The sequence below is a fragment of the Geotrypetes seraphini genome, chromosome 6 (assembly GCF_902459505.1).
Source record: "Geotrypetes seraphini chromosome 6, aGeoSer1.1, whole genome shotgun sequence".
Taxonomy (NCBI): Eukaryota; Metazoa; Chordata; class Amphibia; order Gymnophiona; family Dermophiidae; genus Geotrypetes; species Geotrypetes seraphini.
In genome coordinates this window covers 134,738,641-134,755,428 of record NC_047089.1, presented here as the reverse complement: position 1 = coordinate 134,755,428, position 16,788 = coordinate 134,738,641, and the positions used below count along the sequence as shown (strand labels likewise).

General features: G+C 48.6%; 1 protein-coding gene across 5 annotated transcripts in view; it reads left to right on the top strand.

Annotated features, from left to right (window-relative positions):
* The window catches only part of DNAJC3 (DnaJ heat shock protein family (Hsp40) member C3), a 134,421-nt gene that overhangs the window by 65,371 nt on the left and 52,262 nt on the right, over positions 1–16,788 (top strand). For all 5 annotated transcript variants that reach the window (XM_033948151.1, XM_033948149.1, XM_033948152.1 and 2 more), the window contains 3 exons: positions 2,160–2,312; positions 3,925–4,106; positions 5,629–5,748. In XM_033948151.1, the coding sequence (XP_033804042.1) occupies positions 2,160–2,312; positions 3,925–4,106; positions 5,629–5,748 (455 nt within the window). The remainder of the gene's footprint in view (positions 1–2,159; positions 2,313–3,924; positions 4,107–5,628; positions 5,749–16,788) is intronic.

The window sequence follows — 16,788 nt, the reverse complement described above, 5'->3', positions numbered from 1 at the left end:
GTGTTCAAACAGGCAGGTAGGGATCCCAAGGAGCGGTTTCAACAGCGGGCGGGCAGAGAAGGATCCCTGGCAGTGGCGGCCAGGCCGTGTACCCACAACAAGCGGCACGCTTACCCCCAAGGATACACGTACCGCATTTTGAGAAACACTGGGCTAGGGTATACTGGACTCTATTTGCTTGGCTTACTGAAATATATGGGATCTCGATTAAGAAGGGTTATGGTCTCTTGTATCTTAAGCCTATGGGCCTACCAGCCAAGTACCATAAACGTATCTCTTTTTATTGCAATGGCATCCAGGTTGACTTTAGCAGCTGCTTGGAAACAAAACTAGAATGCCTACTAGACAGCAGGTGTGGCTTAAAGTGGACTATGTTTGTCATATGTCGAGACTCACTGCACTGCGTTACAATAGACTACACAGTTTTCTAAAGATCTGGAATCCTTATGTACAATGATGTACCCATCTATAATAATAAAATCCTAGCCACGCATGCGCACTTGAAACGCCGTGCCTCTGCATGTGCAGTAGAGGATCACCGAGCGGGAGGAACCGCCGAGCAGGGAAGCATTTCAGCAAAGTGGCAGCAATCCTGATCTGCCAATTCCCCATTCCTTACCCAAAGCAGCAGTGGCAACGCTGTAAACAGGCTGTTCGCGGCAAGCCCTGGCAGGGCCTTTCCTCTGCCGCATCACTTCAGATGTGGTAGAGGAAAGGCCCTGTCAGGGCTGGCCACAAACAGCCTGTTTACAGTTCTGTCACTGCTGCTTTGGATAAGGAATGGCGGGTTGGTGGGTCAGGACTGCTGCCGCTGCTACTGCTTTGGGGCACAGAGGGAGGGAGAAGGGGTTGGTAGTTCAGGACCGCTGCTACCACCTCGGGTAAGTAACGGGGGTCCAGGAGGCCAGACCCACGCAGAGGGAGGGCAGGCCTGTGGGGCGGTGGACCAGGTGTGTGTGTGTGTGTGTGGAGGGTCCATTAGGGTGAAGGGCTGGGGAGGGGCAGTCTGCACAAAGATTCAGTGCAGTGGCCAAGGAGGAGGTAGGTGGGGGAGGGGGGTGGGGTTTGAATTGGTGCAGGCTCTGGTGTTGGGATGCGGTTGGGTGAAGAGGGTTAAAGTAATGGGGAGGGGGAGAGTTGCAGTACCTTGGGGAGGGGCAGGGGAGAGACGAGAGAGAAATTGGTCCTGGGGTGGGGTTCAAGAGAGGGGGTAAAAAAGGAAGAGAAGCTGGGTGAGGTGGAATATAGGGACAGGAAGAATGGCCTTGAAGGCAATGGAAGAAAAGATAGATAGGAATGGAGCTGGGACTGAAAGGGTGATAAATGCAGTGGAGGATCGATGAGGGCCAAAAGGGTACAGAGGACTAAGGAAATGGTGATGGATAGCACCAGGAGCCAATAAAAGAAAGAAAGAAAGAAAGGGGGCAGGGAGAAAGAAAGAAAGAAAGACGGGGGCAGGGAGAGAGATAGAAAGAAAGAAATTCTACACATCTATTCTAGCACCCGTTAATGTAACTAGTTTAGGATAAGATCACAGTGCGACAGTTATAGTGGATGCTCTGCTCATTATTCTCTATTTTTTGCTAATAGCATGATTGGGAAGTGGACGGGGAGGGGGTATTGTTGACCAGTCTTACTGAATATGTTCGAGTACTGTACCAAAGGATTAGTGTACGGATGTTATTAGTGCTGGTTTGCTGGCTGTTATAGAATGTTGATTGATTGTGTTGACTATTTTTGTTGTATTAAAATTTCTATTAAAAAAAGGGTGAGGGCTCTTAAGCTTGGAAGAAGAGAAGAGATAGGAGGATAGATGTTTGTTTATCATGAATAGGATGGAGCAAGTAAGATGGAAATATTTTAATTTTTCCTTTCAGATACTCATACTGAAACTTGGATAATCTGTGAAGCTAATAGGTAGGAATTTTAAAATCATTGAGTAAAAAAAAAAGGGTTCTTTGAAAAGTAACCAGGTAGACTTTGGAAAGTCACCACTTGCCTGCAGATGTACACAAAAAGGAATAGATCTGCTCCTTGGAATCCTGCTAGGTAATTGTCTCCTGAATTGGCCACTACTGGAAACTGGATGCTCCTGATGAATCTTTGGTCTGACCCAGTAAGGTATTTATGTTCTAAAAATCAGATTTGTTCTTTTCCAGCTGAAGAGTAATCCTAGTGAAAAGGAAGAAAAAGAAGCCACATCTCAACTGTTGAAATCTGATGAGATTCAGCGCCTCCGATCTGATGCCCTTGCTGCATACAGCGAAGAAGATTATTTATCTGCCACAGACTTTCTAAATAGTATTCTGGAGGTAAGCTGAGAATACATTGTTCCACACTCTTTACTGTCCTCTACTTAGAACATGGGTCAGATCAGTGGTCCATCATGCCCTGCAGTCTGCTCTCGTGGCAGCCCTTAGGTCAAAGACTAGTGTCCTAACTGAGACTAGCCTTACCTACGTATGTTCTGATTCAGCAGGAACTTGTCTAACTTTGTATTGAATCCCTAGAGGCTGTTTTCCCCTATAATAGCTTCCAGAAGAGTGTTCCAGATTTCTACCACTCTCTGGGTAAAGAAGAACTTCCTTACATTTGTACGGAATCTATCCCCTTTTAACTTTAGAGAGTGCCTTCTCATTCTCTCTACCTTGGAGAGGGTGAACAACCTGTCTTTATCTACTAAGTCTATTCCCTTCATTATCTTGAATGTTTCGATCATGTCCCCTCTGTCTCCTCTTTTCAAGGGAGAAGAGGCCCAGTTTCTCTAATCTTTCACTATACGGCAACTCCTCCAGCCCCTTAACCATTTTAGTCGCTCTTCTCTGGACCCTTTCGAGTAGTACTATGTCCTTCTTCATGTACGGCGACCAGTGCTGGATGCATGGCATTTAGTTCATGTTCATGCTCAAGACACACTTACGTTTCTGACAACACTTTAGTCTACGCATATTCATTTACTGACACATCATGTACTGTATAAAAGCTCCAGAACAGTTTTCTAGTACCTCTGGGAAACTTTTTGTGGCAAAATCCAACCAAGTAAATTGCTGAATCAGGGCATACAGGCTGAATAGCCCATAAGTATATAGGACTCTTTAATATGCTGGTATGTTTCTTAATCTGAACAGGATACCTATACATGAAATCTAGTGATGGCACTGCAGAGTTCATGAATTAGATACGGGGAAAGTGGTATATGGAAGTAGTCTATATCGATTCCTTTTATTCACCATTTCTTGTTTTGACTTTACACATCTAAGCTTCTGTTTGAAGGACAATGGGCAAGCCCATATCCCAGAAAGGAAAAGTAGAAGTACTCTTGCTCTTACTGATGAACCTTGTGGTTCATGCATAGGCAATAAGAGTAATCCTAAAGCCTCCAAGTCTGGGCTATAATCACTTCTTTCCTCTTTTCTTCTTCAAAACTGGAGGCTGAAGGACTTGACTACCTCTTCACAACATTTTAGGAACGCATCAAAATTATCCTCTTCCCCTTTTCTAGTTTCCTTTCAGAGAGAAATAAAGGATAACCTCTATTCTCAATGCACAAACTACTACATCCCTTCTTGTGTCTGACAAAAGAGGCCATGGTTGGTTTTCAAAATACCATTTGTTAGGTATGTTTTTTTAGTTGAGGAATGATTTTAGTGTGATACCACTTCCCCCACCCCATATGATGCAGGATCATAGATGCTAATAGCTTTGGTGGTTTTTTGGAAGTATAGGAAATTGGCAACTCAGAACAAGTTCCTGCATGCATTGGGGTAAACCCAGGACTGGATCAATCTTTTCTAACTAATCTGGAGCTAGTTGGCAACCATATATTGCCAAAGAAGATACAGTACTTCAGGAAACCAAATGAGGATGCGAGATGCCTGGTAAGGTTTTAGTAAGCTGCTTTTTTTTGTTTTTTTTTAATTTTAGGTATGTGTTTGGGATGCAGAACTTCGAGAACTTCGGGCAGAATGCTTTATTAAGGAGGGAGAGTTTGGGAAAGCTATTAATGACTTGAAAGCTGCTTCCAAACTAAAGAGTGATAACACTGAAGCCTTCTATAAAGTCAGCACAATCTACTATCAGCTGGGGGATCATGAGATGTCACTCAAGTACGTTAGTGTTTTTTCCCTCCAAAAGAGGTGGAGCAGTTAAGAATATAGTAGACATACCAAGAGGTCCTTTTGCTAAGGTGCGCTAATGATTAATATGCACTAAATGCCAAGCAACCCATTATATTCCTGTGGGCTACATGACATTTAGCATGTGCTAATCATTAGCACTCTTTAAATCCATTGGTGCACATTAATAAAAGGATCCCCAAGTCAGAGAAATTTGCAGGATTCTTGTCACATTAGATGCACTAAAGTCAGTCTGTAATACCGACTGGATCGCTGTTGGCCAATTCTCTGGCCGTTTGTAATATATTTAGACTATAATAGACTTTATCAGTGAAAACCAACATACCTTCAATTAGTAAGAAAAAAGATGCATTTGCCTCCTTTGGAAGAGTATCCTCTATAATAAAACCCTAAGCGTGCATGCGCGCTTAGGGTTTCGTGATCCCTGCCGCCATGCTGTGTTCCTCTGTTCTGAATTCGATTTGCGGCACGTGGGGCGGCTCGTGACGGCTTGCGGCACGTAGAGAGATTTGAGCGGCAATGGTGGTTTGACTCCTGCGCTGCCGGGGCGCCTCTTCTCACCCCCAGACCAGCAAACACAGCAGCCGCGGGGCATTTACTAGGTCGGCCCACTTCGATAATGCGAGGTGGGCCAGCCTAGCAAAAGCCCTGAGGCTGCCTAAGCTAGCAGAAGCTGGATAGGGGGAGCAGGGAAAGGAGAAGGGCTGCTGCTGAACAGGTGGAGCAGGGAAGAGGTGCTGCTGGACACGGGGGAGGTAAAACGAAGTGAGAAGGGCTGCTGATGGACACGGGGGAGGTAAAAGGAAGGGTGAAGGGCTACTGCTGGACAGGGGGAGCAGGCAAGGGGTGGTAGTGGACAGCTAAGGAAAAAGAGAGACAGAAAGAAAGACAGACAGACAGCGGCCAAGGAGAGAGAGAGAGAAAAAGAAAGATAGACACACACATTTATTCCAGCACCCGTTAATGTAAAAGGCTTAAAGAATAGTATACTGTATAATACTGAAAAGAAGACTGGGTGATTTATTTTAAATGTTTAAAAATACATCCCACACCATCCAAAGCTCTGGATGATGTTCAGAAATCATTTATACTTAACATAGATGGTAAATATCATTCACCTATAAAAACAAGGATAAAAGAACCAAGTTTAATCATGATATATCCAAGTTACTTGCATACTCTAGAGCAGGGCTGCCCAAGTCCGGTCCTCGAGATCTACCGGCAGCCAGGTTTTCAGGATATCCACAATAAATATGCACTGCCTTCTTGGTATGCAAATCTCTCTCATGCATATTCATTGTGGATATCCTGAAAATCTGGCCTGCTCCTAGAGTATGCAAGTAACTTGGATATGTCATGATTAAACTTGGTTCTTATCCTTGTTTTTATAGGTGAATGATATAGCTAGATTGTATTTGATTAATTTTGAAAGATAATTTTAATTGGGGTTTTTTTTTGTTTTTCTTCACCTTCCTTCATTAACTTTGAAAAGTGAAATTCGTGAATGCTTGAAACTTGATCCGGATCATAAGCAGTGCTTTACTCATTATAAACAAGTAAAGAAACTTAACAAACAGATTCAATCAGCAGAGGAGCTCATACAAGAAGGCAGGTAAGAGGAGACTGCCTTCTCTATAGTACCTAAGATAACTCTAAATTAGGCCCTTGCTTTACTCAAAAGTGTAATATTTATTTGTGGAATTAAGCCAACCTCTTTTGAATTAATCATGAATTGAACAAAGATTCCTTGGGATTATGCAATTTCAGTGTATTCTCATTTTGGCTACATAATACTTGTAAAATGTTGTCCCAATACTGCATCATATTTAACTGTCTATACATGTTTGGCATGATGACAAATTTGCCAACCAGTGTTTAAGTATGAATGACTATAACCCGCATAGAGTGGCGGGCGCAGCTTCACCTTGTTGGGCAGACTGGGTGGATTGTGCAAGTCTTTCTCTGCTGTCATTTACTGTGTTACTGTGTGTGTTACTTCATTAGAATATCCTATTTTGCTTTCTAAAATGTTTTTGTCAGGGACAATTTCTCCAAATGGGTTAATTTTGCACATACCATGACAGGACTGAAACTTACTTCTAAGACAGAGTATGATCTCAGCCTGTCAAATATACTACTAATGCTCATCATAATACAGTGGTACCTTGGTTTATGAGTGCACCGGTTTGCGAGTGTTTTGCAAAACACTCGCTTCTTACAGTCATCTGGGCACCGGCATGTCCTGTGCGTGGTGCCAGTGCCCGAAGATCGGCCTCCTCTTCTACTGGGCCTTGAGCATCTGCTTATGCTCAAGGCCTGCGAGTTCACGTTCTGACGTTCTGACATGAACTCGCAGGCCTTGAGCATGCGCAGATGCTCAAGGCCCAGCAGAAGAGGAGGCCGATCTTCGGGCACTGGCGCCAAGCACAGGACATGCCGGTGCCCAGATGACTGTAAGAAGCGGTGGGGAGGTGCCCGATCGCAGCAGGGGGGGTTGCCCAATCGAGTCAGGGGGTGCAGGATCGCGTCGGGGGGGGCAGGGGGTGGCCTTCAGGGGGAGCAATGCCGGTTCTCGTGGGGGGGGGAACATATCAAAGCGAGTTTCCATTATTTCCTATGGGGAAACTCGCTTTGTTAAACGAGCATTTTGGATTACGAGCATGCTCCTGGAACGGATTATGCTCGTAATCCAAGGTACCATTGTACTTGTATTGTGCCAAAGAACTTTCTGGAGTTCATAAGATGTAATATGTACATGTGCACTTGGAAGTTCTTTTTAATTAAGCCTGTGGCATCCAAAACAATAGGAAATATTCTGTATCTTTCTGCCACATTTTCTTAGTTTTAGACTGTAATTCTTAGTACTAGAGGACAGAGGCATAGTCAGCCTTCCAATTTTGTGTGTGTGTGTGTGTGTGTGTAATGCATTCTGACTTGTATCCCTCCCCCACACATGCATTAAACATACAGTAGCTTTGCTGACAGGGATGCTGAAGCCCTGCCAGCCAAAGATATGCAGTGTTCAAGCTGCTCCCTGCCTCTTTGAGCTGCTTCCATAATGCAGAAGATGGCGGTGTGCCTCCAGGATTCCTGAGCATGCTTGGTTTTTGTGCAAACTGAGCACACATGAGAAGTCCTGGTATGTCACAGACTTCTGCATTACAGAAGCAACACAAGAAGGAAGGGAAAGGCTTGCGTTCTGCATTTCTTTGAATTGTGGGGTTTCCACTAGCCATTTAACGGGGTGCCACAGATTTGGAGAGCTCCAGACTTGGGGCTTGAGTATCTTCCCTCTCTTTTCGCAGTTCAACACATAATCACTTGGTACAGACACCTTCTTCAATCAAGTGCCATTGTGATTTTTTTTTTTCTCTTTCATCACTATATCTGCTTTTTGACATCCAGCTTTTTATCAGTCATGATGGGAATGTTTCAGGTGATCCTAACTTTTTAATTTTCTGCAAATCTCTTAGAGTCATGATCCCAATGCTTTTCTGGCACACCACTCTAATGCTTAGAGTTTCCAATGAATGAGACTTATCACCTTGTTCTATTCTATATAAAATTTTTCAGCCATCAGCAGTTTGCAGCTAGCCACAAGATGAGTAACCATTTGTTTTTTTAACCCTTATAAAATCTACAAATATTGGTTTAACTAGTTTTTTCAATGCTTGCTGTAAACAATCTTGTTCATAAACTGTTGTCCTGGGCTGTAGCTATCAATCACTCATCTAGGTTTCAATTCATCTCTGCTTAACCATTCATATGTCCATCATTGAATGATTCTTGGAGTAGTCATTGATATTTCCTACTGTACTTATGAATATGCCACCTGTTGTTGCTCCCCCGCTGATTCAGTTCCTTGAAGAGTTTTCTCTCTCTGCAAATTCTGTTGTTTTCTTTTCTTTTGGCATTACCGTATTTTCGCGGATATAACGCGCGCGTTATACGCGATTTTACCTACCGCGCATACCCCTCGCGCGTTATATGCCTGAGCGCGGTATAGAAAAGTTTTTAAACATAGTTCCCACCCCGCCCGACGCCCGATTCACCCCCCCAGCAGGACCGCTCGCACCCCCACCCCGAACGACCGCTCGCACGCGCTCCCACCCGCACCCGCATCCACGATCGGAGCAAGAGGGAGCCCAAGCCCTCTTGCCCGGCCGACTCCCCGACGTCCGATACATCCCCCCCCCCCGGCAGGACCACTCGCACCCTCACCCCGAAGGACCGCCGACTCCCCAACAATATCGGGCCAGGAGGGAGCCCAAACCCTCCTGGCCACGGCGACCCCCTAACCCCACCCCGCACTACATTACGGGCAGGAGGGATCCCAGGCCCTCCTGCCCTCGACGCAAACCCCCTCCCCCCAACGACCGCCCCCCCCCAAGAACCTCCGCCCGTCCCCCAGCCGACCCGCGACCCCCCTGGCCGACCCCCACGACACCCCCACCCGCCTTCCCCGTACTTTGTGTAGTTGGGCCAGAAGGGAGCCCAAACCCTCCTGGCCACGGCGACCCCCTAACCCCACCCCGCACTACATTACGGGCAGGAGGGATCCCAGGCCCTCCTGCCCTCGACGCAAACCCCCCTCCCCCCCAACGACCGCCCCCCCCAAGAACCTCCGCCCGTCCCCCAGCCGACCCGCGACCCCCCTGGCCGACCCCCACGACCCCCCACCCCCCTTCCCCGTACCTTTGGAAGTTGGCCGGACAGACGGGAGCCAAACCCGCCTGTCCGGCAGGCAGCCAACGAAGGAATGAGGCCGGATTGGCCCATCCGTCCTAAAGCTCCGCCTACTGGTGGGGCCTAAGGCGCGTGGGCCAATCAGAATAGGCCCTGGAGCCTTAGGTCCCACCTGGGGGCGCGGCCTGAGGCACATGGGCCAAACCCGACCATGTGTCTCAGGCCGCGCCCCCAGGTGGGACCTAAGGCTCCAGGGCCTATTCTGATTGGCCCACGCGCCTTAGGCCCCACCAGTAGGCGGAACTTTAGGACGGATGGGCCAATCCGGCCTCATTCCTTCGTTGGCTGCCTGCCGGACAGGCGGGTTTGGCTCCCGTCTGTCCGGCCAACTTCCAAAGGTACGGGGAAGGGGGGTGGGGGGGTCGTGGGGGTCGGCCAGGGGGGTCGCGGGTCGGCTGGGGGACGGGCGGAGGTTCTTGGGGGGGGCGGTCGTTGGGGGGGGAGGGGGGTTTGCGTCGAGGGCAGGAGGGCCTGGGATCACTCCTGCCCGTAATGTAGTGCGGGGTGGGGTTAGGGGGTCGCCGTGGCCAGGAGGGTTTGGGCTCCCTTCTGGCCCAACTACACAAAGTACGGGGAAGGCGGGTGGGGGTGTCGTGGGGGTCGGCCAGGGGGGTCGCGGGTCGGCTGGGGGACGGGCGGAGGTTCTTGGGGGGGGGCGGTCGTTGGGGGGGGGGGGGTTTGCGTCGAGGGCAGGAGGGCCTGGGATCCCTCCTGCCCGTAATGTAGTGCGGGGTGGGGTTAGGGGGTCGCCGTGGCCAGGAGGGTTTGGGCTCCCTCCTGGCCCGATATTGTTGGGGAGTCGGCGGTCCTTCGGGATGAGGGTGCGAGTGGTCCTGCCGGGGGGGGGGGATGTATCGGACGTCGGGGGGGGGGGCATCAGGCTTTCAGGATGGGGACAGACCTTCAAGGGGGGACAGGACTTCAAGGGGGGACAGTGCACGGAAAGTCAGGGGGGGTGAACGGAGAGTCAGGACAGCGCACGGAAAGTCAGGGCAGTGCACGGAAGTCAGGGGGGGTGAACGGAGAGTCGGGACAGCGCACGGAAAGTCAGGGCGGGCGAAAGGAGCGTCGGGCATCATGCGCGTTATATGCCTGAGCGCGGTATAGAAAAGTTTTGGTACATATCATCGTGATTTCTGCGCGCTATACCCCTGTGCGCGTTTTACACAGGTGCGCGTTATATCCGCGAAAATACGGTAATGAATTTTCACCCATTCCTTCTACTCATTGGAATGCTTATTCGAGTTTAATAACTTCCAGTTCTATTTTCTTTGCAGAGAAACTGGAAAGCTTATACTTTTGTTTGACACGGTCTTAAAAAAAAATATCCAATCTTCCTGTCTGTGTCTAAAAATCTCCTTGTTTGAATGAATAGGGAAGAGGAGCTAAGATTTTTCTTAAACTACTGCGAATCTTGTAACCTCTGATACTTGGGCTGTTAAGGGTAGTGTCTAGTCCAGCCACTCTTGAACCAGCATCCTATGTATCTACAGGCAGAGAGCCTGCTTGCTGAACCCCATCAATTTCCAGCCAAAATACCTGGTATTGGTTTTATTCCTCTGGCCAGCTACAGTCTTTTGGTTCATAGTCTTTGAGTTGTTTGGAGAGAGGTTACAATGAGAAATCCAATAACTAGCAAAATTGTCTGTTTTGATCTGAGCAGGCAGCCTGACAGTAATGTTCTACTTAAAAGAGGCTCAAACTGATTATGGAACCTAACACATATCTCATGAGATGGATGTTATTGGCCCCCTGGACAAGGGACAGAGACAATTGTAGTGAATGGTAAAGTGTGTTTTTTTGATTTATTTATATCTTTTTTCACACTTAGCACTGTTGGGTGCACTTTATTGAAAAAAACACGGAGTAGAGCCCGGGGATGTTTCACAGTTCACACTCTTCTGAGTGTAAGCCAAGTGACAGCCTGTTCCACTGTGCTTTTCAGTGGGTGGCTGTGTGACTGAGGGCTCTCCCGTGTATCAAAAACTATTTGTAGATTGTAGAGTGTAGTTGTGTTGGTCCTACTCTTGTCTCTCTCCCTTGTCCAGTTACTATTCTTGGGGTTTGGGAGGTTTTTGCTTTTGTATAGCACCATACCTGGCAGGATAAATCAGCTTCCTAGCGGATAATCCTAGTCAATACTTGGACCTTGATGAGTTGTCCCTAAATCAGGATGTGACAAACAGCAACTTTGAGTGAGCATATGCAAATGGGCATTGTTTGCGACAGCCCAGAACATGAAAGTACAAATTTCCTACTCCAAAGGGTGATCGTACAAATTTGCTATTCCAAGGGGTGATCAGGAAGCAAACTAGGGACCGCCATCTTTTCCCATTATTGAAGGATAGGTCTTTTTTAACTGCATCTTTCCATACTTCTGGTAGCCAGGATTTGATAAAACTCCGAGGATCCAGGGAACTGTAATACACTTCCTCCTCCCCATTCGTGGTTTCAGTAATCGCGATTTCACATATTCGTGATTTTTGGGGAGGGGGAAAAAAGAAAAAAAAAAACCCCATCGTTAAGTCTTCCTCCCCAGCATCCCGACCTTACCTGGTGGTCTAGCAGGCTTTCGGGGCAGGAGCAATCTTCCTATGCTCCTGCCCCGTGCAGATCGCCATTAGGAAATAGCAGTAGGGAGTTCCCATCGTAGTCTCGAGAGACTACGGGAACTCACAGCAGCCATTTCCTAATGGCGATCTGCACGGGGCAGGAGAGTAGAAAGATCGCTCCTGCCCCGAAAGCCCGCTAGACCAGCCAGGAAGGCGGGAGGGAGGCGGGGGTGGGTCAGAACCGGATATTCGCAGTTTTTCGCCATTCACAATCCGGCTCTGCCCCTATCCCCTGAGAATCTGGAAGGAGAAGTGTACTCATGTCTCCTTTTTGGCCGAGACCGATCTGATTTCCATTTCAGATATCTCTGAGAATATCAGGTATGTTGGGATCTTGCCCAGCTCTGAGTATACAGAACCTACTAATGGTGGTTTTCTTTTCATTTTAGTAATTTCAATTTTACAGTCAAGCAACAAAGTGTACAGAAAAGTCATTCAGAACCAATAAAACGGGCAATATTTAGTAGAAAGGAAACAAAACCTTCTTGAAAATAGCTAAAGCTCACAATATAATAGGATCTAAGAGCTAATTGGCAAATAAGGAAGTCAAATATATTAAAAGAAAAGCATTACAACAGCTGATCTAGGAATACAACAGATTTCTAACAGTAAATTAAAGCAACTCCAGTAGTTGGAAAGTAAGACTACTGCTGGGCAGACATCTAGGGCTCCTTTTACAAAGGTGCGCTAGCGTTTTTAGCGTACGCACTGGATTAGCGGTAGCGGCTAGCACGCGCGGCATTTTAGCATGCGCTATTCCGCGCGTTAAGGCCCTAAAGCACCTTTGTAAAAGGAGCCCCTACTGTCTGTGTCCTGAAAATTGTAAGGTCAAGTATTCAAATTTTATATCACAGCATATTGGGACAAATTGTCTCATCCAACTTATAATATGAAGCCGCGTGGAGGAGGTGAACACAGGCGGCAGCTGAGGCAGGAGAGGTAGCTGCGGGAGTCAGAGACAGAGGGTGCAGAGACCGGAGGAGGCAGGAGAAAGCAGGTACTGTTGGTGGCGAGGAGCGGGTAGCGAGAGTAAGCTCCGCCCACCCACACCGCGTCACCAGCGTCGTCAGCGCCCGGACTCCCCCTTAACAGGAAGGAGCCGCGGCGTGAGGGGCACAGAAGCCGCGTGGAGGAGGCGAACACAGGCGGCAGCTGAGGCAGGAGAGGTAGCTGCGGGAGTCGGAGACAGAGGGAGCAGAGACCGGAGGAGGCAGGAGAAAGCAGGGACTGTTGGTGGTGAGGAGCGGGTAGCGAGAGTAAGCTCCGCCCACCCGCACCGCGTCACTCGCGTCGTCAGCGCCCGGACTCCCCCTTAACAGGAAGGAGCCGCGGCGTGAGGGGCACAGAAGCCGCGTGGAGGAGGCGAACAGAGGCGGCAGCTGAGGCAGGAGAGGTAGCTGCGGGAGTCGGAGACAGAGGGAGCAGAGACCGGAGGAGGCAGGAGAAAGCAGGGACTGTTGGTGGCGAGGAGCGGGTAGTGAGAGTAAGCTCCGCCCACCCGCACCGCGTCGTCAGCGCCCGGACTCCCCCTTAAAAGGGGGGGAGCCAACGGCGCGCAGCCGTTCGGCGCCCGGCGAAGGCAAGCGGCAAAGGCGCTCTCCTTAGCGAGAGCGCCTTTGCGAAGGAGCCTTGTGAAGGAGCCAGGAGACCAGGCCACCAGCAGATTAAACTAGAAAGTAAGACACCAGTACTTCTCTCTTAAATTCTTTATTCTTTTTCTCTTCCCAGCAGGGACCGCCTTTGCACACTTCACACCAAGAGACTAGAAAGAGAAATGGAAGCAGCAGGAATCCAGAGAAGCTTTCCGGTGTACTGCACGGAGTGTCATATGTATGACTACCTCCCCTTGGGAAGGCAGGCATACATATGTGGTCGGTGTCAGGAACTGGAAAGCCTGAAGAAGGAGGTCGGTAGACTGCAGGTCAGGGTCCAGGAGCTGGAGGGACTCCGCATCTCGGAAGAACCGTGGACAGCTGAGGACCCCACAAGAGAGAGCCACATTGAGGAGCAAGTACGGGAGCTCGAGAGATTCATCGAGGAGGCCTACAGGAGCGTGGAGAACCAGGATCATCAACAGTGCAGACAGGAACCAATAGACGGAAGACAGGAGCCGCCAGACACCAGGGGAGGAGGACCTCATGAAAGCATCGAGCAGACAGAGGAGACAAGGATTCACCAGAACCCTGAGGGAGAAGCATCGAGCCTCATCAAGGATACAGACTTGAGACCAGAGAGGAAGCTGAGGAAGGGGAAATCTGCAATCGTGGTGGGAGATTCAATCCTGAGAGAAGTGGACAGTCACATAGCAGGAGGGAGAGAGGACCGGCTGGTGACATGTCTCCCAGGTGCAAGGACGAAGGACATCACCGACAGAATTGAAAGGATCATGAAAGGAACTGAAACAGAAGAGACAGCGGTGATAATCCACGTTGGAACAAACGACATCAACAGCAGAAATTACAGCAGGACTACACTAACTGAACATTTCAAGATCCTGGGGAAGAAACTGAAGCTGAGGACATAGAAACATAGAAACATAGAAATAGACGGCAGATAAGGGCCCACTGCCCATCTAGTCTGCCCACCTTAATGTCCCTCCCCTACCTTTGCCCTGTGAATAGATCCCATATGCCGATCCCATTTGGCCTTAAAATCAGGCACGCTGCTGGCCTCAATCACCTGTAGTGGAAGACTATTCCAGCGATCAACCACTCTTTCAGTGAAAAAGAATTTCCTGGTGTCACCTCGTAGTTTCCCGCCCCTGATTTTCAACGGATGCCCTCTTGTTGTCGTGGGACCCTTGAAAAAGAAGATATCTTCCTCCGCCTCGATGCGGCCCGTAAGATACTTGAACGTCTCGATCATGTCCCCCCTCTCTCTGCGCTCCTCGAGCGAGTATAGCTGTAATTTGTCAAGCCGTTTTTCGTATGGTAGATCCTTGAGTCCCGAGACCATCCGGGTGGCCATTCTTTGCACCGACTCCAGTCTCAGCACATCCTTGCGATAATGCGGCCTCCAGAATTGCACACAGTATTCCAGGTGGGGCCTCACCATGGATCTATACAATGGCATAATGACTTCCGCCTTACGACTGACGAAACCCCTTCGTATGCAGCCCATGATTTGTCTTGCCTTGGACGAAGCCTGCTCCACTTGATTGGCAGACTTCATGTCCTCACTGACGATTACCCCCAAGTCTCGTTCTGCTACCGTTTTTGCTAGGATCTCGCCATTAAGGGTATAAGACTTGCATGGATTCTGGCTGCCCAGGTGCATAACTTTGCATTTTTTGGCATTGAAGTTGAGTTGCCATGTTCTAGACCATCGCTCCAGTAGGAGTAGGTCGTGCATCATGTTGTCGGGCACTGAATCTTCGTCTGTTGTGCATTTGCCCACTACATTACTCAGTTTGGCGTCATCGGCGAATAATGTTATTTTACCTCGAAGCCCTTCTGCCAAGTCTCTTATAAAGATGTTGAATAGGATTGGGCCCAAGACTGAGCCCTGTGGTACTCCACTAATCACCTCCGTCATTTCGGAGGGGGTGCCGTTCACCACCACCCTTTGGAGCCTACCTCCAAGCCAGCTCCCAACCCATTTCGTCAATGTGTCACCTAATCCTATAGAACTCATCTTGCTCAGTAACCTGCAGTGTGGTACACTATCGAATGCTTTGCTAAAGTCCAGGTACACGATGTCCAGGGACTCCCCAATATCCAGCTTCCCCGTTACCCAGTCAAAGAAGCTGATCAGGTTGGATTGGCAGGATCTCCCCTTAGTAAATCCATGTTGTCGGGGATCCCGTAGATTCTCCTCATCCAGGATCTTATCTAATTGGTGTTTGATTAGAGTTTCCATTAGTTTGCTCACTATCGATGTTAGACTCACTGGTCTGTAGTTTGCTGTCTCCATCTTTGAGCCTTTCTTGTGGAGTGGAATGACGTTAGCCGTCCTCCAGTCCAACGGGACGCTGCCTGTACTAAGGGAGAGGTTGAAGAGCGCGGACAGTGGCTCCGCCAAGACATCACTCAGCTCCCTAAGCACCCTGGGGTGCAGGTTGTCCGGCCCCATTGCCTTGCTAACCTTGAGCCTTGACAGCTCACCGTAGACACTGCTGGGTGTAAACTCAAAGTTACTAAACGGGTCAACTGAGCCAACCCTTGTCTGTAGCTGAGGGCCGAGCCCTGGCGCTTCTCGGATGAAGACTGAGCAGAAGTATTCATTTAATAGTTGGGCTTTTTCCGAATCCTTTTCCACATAGTCTCCGTCTGGTTTCCTAAGACGTACAATCCCGCCTGAGTTTTTTCTTCTATCACTGATATACCTGAAGAAGGATTTATCTCCCTTCTGGATGTTCTTTGCTAGAGACTCCTCCATGAGGAATTTAGCCTCCCTGACTGCTGTTTTGACGGCTTTTGATTTGGCCAGGTAGTCTGCTCTAGAGTCCTGCTTCCCTGATTGTTTGTAAGAGATGAATGCTTTTTTCTTCTCCTTGATCAGGTCTGAGATCTCCGCAGTAAACCACTGTGGCTTATTGTTCCTTCGCCGTTTACTTACTGATTTTACATAGCGGTTTGTTGCTTCTTGTATGGTTGCTTTCAAAGTCGACCACATGTCTTCCACGTTATCGGTTTCTTCTTGGCTTTGTAGCGCCTGGTGAACGAAGTCTCCCATTTCTTTGAAATTTGTGTCCTTGAATTTGAGGACTTTGGTTAGTGTAGTAGATTTAGTGAAACCTTTCCTGATATTGAACCATACCATGTTGTGGTCACTGGAGGCCAATGTGTCGCCCACCGAGACCTCTGTGACACTTTCTCCATTGGTAAGTATCAGGTCCAGTATTGCCTGATCCCTTGTCGGTTCCAACACCAGTTGCCTGAGGCTTGCTCCTTTCATAGAGTTTAATAGCCTCCTGCTGCTGCCGGAAGCAGAGGTAAGTGTAACCCAATCCACATCAGGCATGTTGAAGTCACCTAGCAATACTGTGTCCCCACGCAAAGTGATATTTTCTATATCTTCGATTATTTCCATATCCAGGTCATCCTGTTGTCTTGGGGGTCTGTAAATTACGCCAAGATACAAGCATTTGTCCTTCCCTCTGGCCAAATTAACCCAAAGGGATTCCCCAGTATACTGTACATCTGAGATTCTCGTGACCTTAATGTCATCTTTAGTATATAATGCTACACCCCCTCCCTTCCTACCCTCTCTTCCTACCCTCTCTGTCCCGGCGAAGCAAGTTGTAACCCGGTATGACCATGTCCCACCCGTGGGAGTCTGTGAGCCAGGTTTCG